Here is a 9,109-nt window from a genome sequence, read left to right on the forward strand (position 1 = left end):
CATTTAATTTAGAAGATTACATTTGGCCAATATTACAATAATTATAGTTCTATTCCTCCCAAATTCTTGTACCAAACTTCTCATGCTCCGTTCGGTTGTCCCGCTACTCCAGTAATTGGAAAATAAATCTTTAGGCATTCAAACGATGTGCTTTTCCTCTTATTATACTAACAAACATAAAGTAGAAGGCTGCCATATAAAGTTCATGGAATGTTGTAGTAGAGCTTTCCGTGTTTATAGTATGGCTCAACTGTCAAAAAAAAAGAATGACCATTGACTATTGGACGACTAAAGAAAGAATTCCACACATTATTTCGAATAGAAGAAGTGAAATGTAGAAGAAAAATGAAGTGATTTTTCAGAAGATGATGGACAAGCTTTTTTACATTGCTCGCTACGAGGCTCTAGGCACTATTTTTATCGCAGGCGCTAAGGTAAAAAAGGTAGTAATGTTAAGAAAATACGTCAGGCAGAACTGGTTTCAGGCATAGCAAGTGTAGAAGAAACTGCCGAGAACGTATACAATATAAAGATATTAAAGTGTGCGCAACGATCCTGGCACTAAAGAGTAAAAGCTTTCTCTCATAGTTTCTTTGATCAACTCAGAACAATAATTTGTCATTTCATTTGCTTCATTACAACAAATGTTGCTGAATGTCGTATTTTTTTACAAGTACCGATCTCTTCTGTGTTTACGTCTTAATTGTTCATGACATCAACAAAATGTTGGACACATTTTAATCTGCGCAGCTTTTTCCGGCAAAATATTAACCTCAATCATGATCATCGTATCTTGAATAACGCAAATCATTAACTTTCGTCCCCGACAAATATTGAAGGCTCGATGTTTATCGGCAAAATATTCGCTTCTTGTCTGTCTAAAAATCTATATTTAAATGAGTGGGCGAAGGCCTCCAGAAGTTTGCCAGCTCGCAGTCGCTGGAGGAATGATTGCCACTCAGGTCAATAATCCCTTTCAATTTAACTTTAATGTGCCCATAATGCGATCCTAATTTAAGTTTAATTATCCCAAGAGGCTCAAAACATTCGCAATTTATTTATTTTTTGCCCGTGCCAGAGACTGGCGCAAATAATAAAGATAAGCGCCGTCGTTTTTGAACGCACAACTGGAGGCCAGCTGGCGTCGGGAACTGACTGCCAGCTGGCGTTAAGGACTGGCGGCCAGCTGGCGTTAGGGACTGGCGGCCAGCTGGCGTCGGGGACTGACTGCCAGCTGGCGTTGGGGACTGACTGCCAGCTGGCTTCGGGGACTGACTGCCAGCTGGCGTCAGGGACTGGCGGCCAGCTAGCGTTAGGGACTGCCGGCCAGCTGGCGTTAGGGACTGGCGGCCAGCTGGCATCGGGGGGCGGCCAGCAGGTGTCGGGGGGCGGCCAGCAGGTGTCGGGGGGCGGCCATCTGGCGTTGGGGGCTGTCGGCCAGCTGGAGCAGGGGGGCGGGCCCCTAATTATGCTCGTATCGGCAGTTCTCTCATCCCAACTTCGCGGCTCGAAGGCTAGAGCGATAATTTAAATTGCAAAATAATAACGTGAGATTTATTCCTGATTTCAGAATTATTATTTTAAACGCCAGATATTTTTGGTTGGAAATATCTGGCGTTTATTTGATTGAACATTTTAAAGCTCTATTTGATCTTTAGATTGTTTCTTCCTCGAATTTAATCGTAGCGATAAAGAAAAAGGAAGAAAGCGGCCTTTGGCAGCTTTGCTACCGTTGACCTTGAGTCTGTCTCTTATACACATCTAGATGTGTATAAGAGACAGGTGCTGCCAAGTGCGATTCTGAGGGCTGTGTTTTGTATGNCGGCTGGCTGCTGCACCACTCAAGGTCAACGGTAGAAAGGCTGCCAAAGGCCGCTTTCTTCCTTTTTCTTTATCGCTACGATTAAATTCGAGGAAGAAACAATCCAAAGATCAAATAGAGCTTTAAAATGTTGAAAGCAAACAGCCTAAAACTCCGAGCTCTAATTAGATTGTTTTCGTTCCTCAAACGAAAATATCTTTATAAGAGAAAACGTTGCGGAGTCCAGCTCCATCGTCTGTTCATAACACAAAATTCTGTTCAGAAAAAGTTCAGTCCTAGAAACACATATAAATCAATTAGTAAAGTAGAATGCACTGTCAGGTTTCAAAACGGAAAATAAATAAATAAGACAGGAAATTAACGCTAGTAAACGGCCTATCTATTTACTATTTCAAGAGGAAAGGAGCTCAAAACGGCATTCAGAATAGGCTTCTGTTTGAATATATACAGGGATTCTAAAATTCGTAGATCACTAACACCGGATGCTGAAGCTAGAATTTTGAAATCACTATCAGATACAGAGGTGTTGCACTGCTCGGCATGAACACGTACAGCAGAATGAAGTGGATGTGCAAGTAGGTTCCCTGTTCTATAACTCCTGCCCTTATGCTCAGCCAGCCTAGTATAGAAATTGCGTGCCGTCATACTGACGTACGCGGATGCGCACTGCGCACAACTATATCTGTAAACTAGTGACGATCGCATAAGAATAGGTAGGGTATCCTTGTACCTGAAAAACGAGCCGATTCTAAAATTGTTAACCAGCAACACATGAAGATTTACATCCGGAAGATATTTAGCAAATAAAACTGCAATGGTTTTACGGAACCTGCATTACGGAAGGGAACCTGCATTAAGCAAATGCAGGTTCCGTTCATAAGCTGCACTCAATGTAATCATGAAAATCAAAAATCAAGATTTTTCTTTTTTGTTCCAAATCCACTTCTTTGAAATTAAAGAAATATGTTCAGAATCTGCCGTTTGAAAACTATTTACGTTACCTGTCTTAGTTTCTTGAACTTGTCACAGATAACAAAAGTAAATCCCGTCAAAGATAACCCCGGTACAAGAAAAAAATATTTGTATCAATGCCAATAAAAAACGCTACCGAGCGCCATCATGGACTCAAACTTAAGTTTTAATTACGTTGTCTGTTAATGATGGTGCATGCAATATTAGTTTTGACGATGCTAGAAATAACAGAAATAACGGCCGAAAGAAAGAAATAACTAAATAAACACAACCGAGCCACAAATAAAACAGAGCTATCAAGAAAACAGAAGAGCGGTGGCAACAACAGGAACGTCGATTACAACAATTGCAATTTTGACGGCACACAAATGCCGGTATTCCTTCTTTGTGAGGCGCAGCACTTCGAAGTTTTCGTGCACTTTATATGAAGCTGCTGCCTATGGTCCGATTTTTTCTAACATGCGCGTAACTTTAAACAGGGAGTGCAGTCGCCGTAGAGTTGAGCACGCGAGTTACTGTAAACAAGGAGTGCAGTCACCGTAGAGTTGAGCACTCGAGTTACTGTAAACAAGTAGTGCAGTCACCGTAGAGTTGAGTACGCGAGTTACTGTAAACAAGGAGTGCAGTCACCGTAGAGTTGAGTACGCGAGTTACTGTAAACAAGGAGTATTCTCCCGTGGCCGTGACGAGGATGACGTGGCACATCACGAGCACGTCGCCATCACAATGCCTACGTTTGAAGCACTTGCGTTTCACGTCTTTGTCAAAAACTGCGTATGCAATGAAACGTCTCGACGGACTATAAGTTAAAGTCATCACTAGCGGGCGTTTCTATTTCAAAGCTCATTTATTCTTTCAGATGAATAACATCAAAAACATTGCTATTGATATGATTCGCTGAAAAAATATTAATTCTAAAAAATCTATGAAAAAATATCTAGGTAGAATCCCCATACATCTTAGTGATACCTTTTTGTAAGCTTGTATTGCTGTTCCATTTATCGCAGCGGCGATGAGAATTATGGTCAAGTTTACAGAAGGCTTCCGGTGCTGGCTTTTCTAGTTTGCGCTCAGTGAACAGAGCTTCTGCGCGCCGCTCATGAACTCTACGGGAAATTTACTAAAGTTTTCCCCGACCCATGGAGCAGGGATCAACCTCCGCAACTATCGCTCGAATTTCCTTCTAATATCACGAAACTTTAACGAGAATTTTGCTTGACTCCAGGAGGAATAATAAGCAAACAAATGCCGGATATCTCATATTTTCAATTGATCATTACTGAGCTTATATCTTGAAGTTCGAAAACAATTTACTGCCTTTTAAATTAGTCTTTTATAGTTTTTTACTTTTTCACGTTGCTTAAATTATGTATTTAGGTAACGATACGTATATCAACGCAGTTTATATACGTAGGCACGGTATGGTAGTTGCATGGCTGAGCATTCTGAGTGTGAGTAAACTGTTGTCTGAACAGTAAATTGTAAACTGTTGACTGAGTAAATTGTAAATTGTAGGCTAAATAGTAAACTGTTGTCATTATTAATAAACTATTGACTGAACTGTTCACGGTTAACTGAGCTGTAACTACATTTAATTCTCGTTACTGTCTTCATTCCTTGTTTCATCGTTGTAAAAGAATTTACAGAGGACGATAACTCTCTGCGTAGGGAGGCAAAGTGGCCCAGTGGTTACAGTTCAGAGTACCAAGATTGGCGCAGAGAGGTGCGGGTTCGATCCCAGCTCTGTGCGCCAGTTTCTGGTCAGAATCGGCAAGGAGGCCGGGCGGTTGAGCACAGCAGAATTTGAATCAGTGAGTTGTGAGTTCGAGACCGCAACAAGCTGTGGATGTTCTGCGATGTTCAGAATCGGCGACAGGCCTATGGCCTAATAAATCCTGAAACCGCTATAATACCTTACAGAGCTGTCTTTTTAAACTTCACAGTAAATTGTTAGCTGTACAGTAAACTCTTAATCATGCCGCACATATTATTTATATACAGTAAACTGTTGCAGTATACAGTCACTGTGTTCTCAACTTTTTAGTGCAAAACAAACTGTTAGCTGTGCTGACAACTGTAAACTTTCAACTGTACAGAAAACTGTGCGCTGTTCAGCAGCTCTGTGTCAATGGTTATGGAGCTTGAGTTCAATATGGCGGTGGATGACCTCGTTGATGTTGATTTGCATGAACTCGCCAGCCTCGCATGCATCTTTCATCCGAGGAACAAAGGATATTGGGCGAAGGGACGGGCCATCGAGACGCACGGCCGCTTCTAAACAAAATTTTGGCCGGAAAACTAAGCAATTGCATTATATCCTTGAACTTCCCGGTAGCTGCTGCTTCAATCGCGTTCTTTCAGAACTTTTAAAATGGAATATTAAGAGACGGCAAGAAATTTCAACATTTTATTCAGAGCATTTACACAGCCTCGCAGACATGCCAAATTTTTTTACCTCTAAGTGGCCTTCATTGTCTTTCTCTGGTCTATAGAAGTTCAAATTCCTTGCTGTTGGTGCGCGAGATATTCATCTTTTATTCGTTTATTTATTTAATTTATTAATGTTATTCAATAACATTTATTTAATTATAATATCCTCAGTGAAGTGAATGAGACTTTGACCAAATATCGATGCATTTTTGCTCTCTTGAGTCAGTTAGAGGCTAAATTTATTTATATCATTCAATATAGAAGAGAGTACTCACCTGCTAGCGCCGACTCGTTTTATGTAAAATAAAAGTTCAAATTTTCTTTTGCTTCGTAGTTCGCGAATTGGAGAAGCAAAACCCGTGATATTGGCGCAATTTAAGTGCAGAAAATCACTTATAATTAACAGTATACATTACACACGTCGCCTCACACAGCGTCTCGTGTACCGCTGTATACATTACACACGTCGTCTCACACAGCGTCTGCACCGCGCCTCGTGTATCGCTTCATCGCGCACACGCTGCAGCCTGGACACTCGGCCCGCCTCAACGTCTACGGCCCCCCCACCGTGCGCCCCATGGGGCCTCTCACTGCGGTCGCGGGCCTCACCTTCCGCGTGGCCTGTCCCGTGGGGGGACATCCCATACACAAAATTACCTGGCACAAAGGTAGCAGAGATGCATAATTCTACTACATTCCCTTTCTTTGTGGGAATAATTTATTCTATATTAGTAAAATTCATGAAAAATTCAATCGCTCCAATGAAATATGTTAGAATTCTTTGAATTCAGGTCCCGAAATTAGAAAGCTGTCTTGTACAAAGTTTCGATGCAATTCCTTCCACTATCTCAGTTCGGGAGTATTAGACAAGATGTCGAGAATAGAATTGGTGCAAGTTACTTTAGACCAGGCATAATTTATGAACGTCAGCATGACGTCTTTTTCATATGTAAAATACTTACGCGTTGTTTGTCTACAGACGAACAGCTGTTGCCCCTTAACCACAACCAGATGGTGTTCGACAACGGCACTCTGACGTTAACGGAAGTTAACCGAAAGACAACAGAAGGCCGTTATTCCTGTTCAGCTTACGACAAACAGAACAATTCAGATCAAGGACACTTCGATCTTAAAGTCGTCGGTGAGTGAATCACAAGAAATAATTGAAAAACGTAATTCCATAGCCGTCACCTACTTTAACACAATAATCGATTACCTTTTAGCTGTACCGAGGAATATGTCATCTTCTCGACTAGATAAAGCATAAAAATTCTGGTAGTCTAGGGATAGTGAAAATGGGTTTTGTTCGCATTTACTTTCTGCTCTGAGAGAACTACGGCTCTAGAGCATTTTAAATGCATTTTCTTGCCTTCATTAGTACTTATATTATCAGTCTGCTTATATTGCAAGTTCAGAAGGAATTTAAAAGCAAAGAAAACACCAAGCAAATTCACCATATTGATATGGCGAATTTGCTTGGTGTTTTCTTTGCTTTTAAATTCTTTGCCTTCATTTCAGTGCCTCCTCATCTTGGGCCCCTGGTTTTCCCCTCGGGGACCCGTGCTGGCATGAGGGCACAGAGCTCCTGCTTCGTACAGGAAGGAGACCTGCCGCTCGAAATTCATTGGGAAAAAAATAGCCAGAGGTTGCGCTTGTCCGCTAACGTCAAAGTCAATCAACTGGACGACTTCACGTTCATCCTGACCATCACTGAGGCCGTGTCGGAGGACGCTGGCAACTACTCCTGTGTAGCCACGAACGCTGCTGGAGCCGTGGCAACTTTCGCTGTGCTTACTGTCAACGGTGAGAATGAGTATCTCGTATAATTTAATGGGAACTACGCAAAAATTACGAGATTTATTCTTAATCATTGGATCGTCTGACTATGACAATCCAGCAAAAAACTTCAAACGATATCAAGCTTACGCATGGATGAATTCATTGCAAATACATCAACTAATCTTAAAGATTAGTTGATGAGAAACATTAAATCCATGCATGATTTCAACTATCGCATGTCATAATATTTATTCAACGCATTTATTTATTGAGCCGGAAACACGACACTATTTGTTCATTACCAACAAATTTTTAACGGCGGAAGGAATGAAATTATTGTATTGATATGCACGAAATTTTATGCATAACTTTTTTTCAGTCCCTCCATCGTGGATGTTACCGCCGCATGACGTCAGTATCCCGCTAGGAGGCTCCGCTGTGGTGCCGTGCTCAGCGAAGGGTTTCCCGCTACCACAAATCGAGTGGCAGAGACAAACTGGTGGGAATTTTATTGCCTAAATATTTATATAAGGTTATTTGTAATATTTTATTACTTTTGATGCAGCAGTGATAACAAGCTGGCGATTTCAACTTTAGCAAGTCTCTAATTAAGCTTGCATCATATTCCATAACTTATATTTATTTTGTCTGCAGCTTCAGGAGAATGGGCGTCTTTGGAGAGAATAATGGATGAGTACCAAACGAATCAGGCAACTGAAAACAGAAACTTTCCATCAGTTCTTGGAGATTCTCTGAGCCATGGATCTACCATAACAACGTCGAAACGAATTCCAAATACCAAGAACGAAATTTCACCGTGGAATATTGAAAATGATGGTTCCGATACCTGGAATAACCCTGAAGCTATATCACCATCATGGAATCCTGGAATAAATGAAGCTTCAGTTTGGAATACTGTAACCCACAAAAACTTAGATTGGAATCATAAAATGGAAGATTCTTCCTCATCCTGGATCACCGGAATGGAAGGATCCTCATCCTGGAAGGACCTAAGCGGAGAACCTGAGGTCGCAAGACGTCCGTCATCCCGGAAAGTTTTGAACGGAAGTCTCGTGGTCTCGGCCGCCGCCCGCAACTTCGAAGGCCTCTACCGCTGCCAGGCCAGCAACGGCGTTGGGTCCAGCCTCTCTAAAGTCATCACACTCACCATCCACGGTGAGGCTGCCACGCGTGTGATGATGGATATGTGCTGGCTGTATGCACGTGTGAGATTACATGGCGAATATTTTAAATAAGATTACATGGATACTCAATTGTATCTATTGTATCTGTGGTAGAAATAACTCAATTTGATTATCAAGGACATAGGTAGTTAGGCTAATGTGCGCGCTGTAGTCAATGCCGTGCAATGCTGTAACAGTATATTATTTTACTGCTATATCAACAATACCTTATTAGGCAATTGATGAGAGTAATACACTTCAATCGCAAAGTGAAATTATTTCACGCCAGTTTCCGAACCCGGGGAAATTAAATTAAATATCATTCAGATGGATGTGCGAAGTGAAATTACATTTAAACGCGTTTTTTTTTCAAACTTTTAAATTTGGCTCCACTTGAATGCACAGGAGAACAATTACTTCAAAATTTATAATTCGGTTTATTGAGAATTCGTAAATGAAACTAGACGTATGAGTGTGTGGTTACAAAAATGCTCCACCAGAGCCTCCATGGTTCCCGGAGTGGAATCACCGCGTGGTGCGGGTGGTAGTCGGTGCTCCTGTGGTACTCACCTGCAGGGCCCACGGCGACCCTCCCCTCACCCTCTCCTGGACCAAGGGTGGGGCCCCGCTGGTCCCCGCTCACAGGTACTCACCTCCTAGCAGGTACCAACTCTCCTGGACCAAGGGTGGGGCCCCGCTGGTCCCCGCTCACAGGTACTCACCTCCTAGCAGGTACCAACTCTCCTGGGCCAAGGGTGGAGCCCCGCTGGTCCCCGCTCACAGGTACTCACCTCCTAGCAGGTACCAACTCTCCTGGGCCAAGGGTGGGGCCCCGCTGGTCCCCGCTCACAGGTACTCACCTCCTAGCAGGTACCAACTCTCCTGGGCCAAGGGTGGAGCCCCGCTGGTCCCCGCTCACAGG

At 42.5% G+C, this 9,109-nt stretch overlaps 1 protein-coding gene across 1 annotated transcript in view; it reads left to right on the forward strand.

Annotated features, from left to right (window-relative positions):
- Nucleotides 1-365: 365 nt before the first annotated feature.
- The window catches only part of LOC108680623 (Down syndrome cell adhesion molecule-like protein 1 homolog), a 25,054-nt gene continuing 16,310 nt past the window's right edge, over nucleotides 366-9,109 (forward strand). The window contains exons 1-8 of the mRNA XM_018169497.2: nucleotides 366-434; nucleotides 1,079-1,454; nucleotides 5,704-5,892; nucleotides 6,204-6,365; nucleotides 6,743-7,027; nucleotides 7,383-7,502; nucleotides 7,658-8,179; nucleotides 8,688-9,039. Coding sequence (XP_018024986.2) covers nucleotides 366-434; nucleotides 1,079-1,454; nucleotides 5,704-5,892; nucleotides 6,204-6,365; nucleotides 6,743-7,027; nucleotides 7,383-7,502; nucleotides 7,658-8,179; nucleotides 8,688-9,039 — 2,075 coding nt within the window. The remainder of the gene's footprint in view (nucleotides 435-1,078; nucleotides 1,455-5,703; nucleotides 5,893-6,203; nucleotides 6,366-6,742; nucleotides 7,028-7,382; nucleotides 7,503-7,657; nucleotides 8,180-8,687; nucleotides 9,040-9,109) is intronic.

The sequence above is a fragment of the Hyalella azteca genome, unplaced genomic scaffold (assembly GCF_000764305.2).
Source record: "Hyalella azteca isolate HAZT.00-mixed unplaced genomic scaffold, Hazt_2.0.2 contig17904, whole genome shotgun sequence".
Lineage (NCBI taxonomy): Eukaryota > Metazoa > Arthropoda > Malacostraca > Amphipoda > Hyalellidae > Hyalella > Hyalella azteca.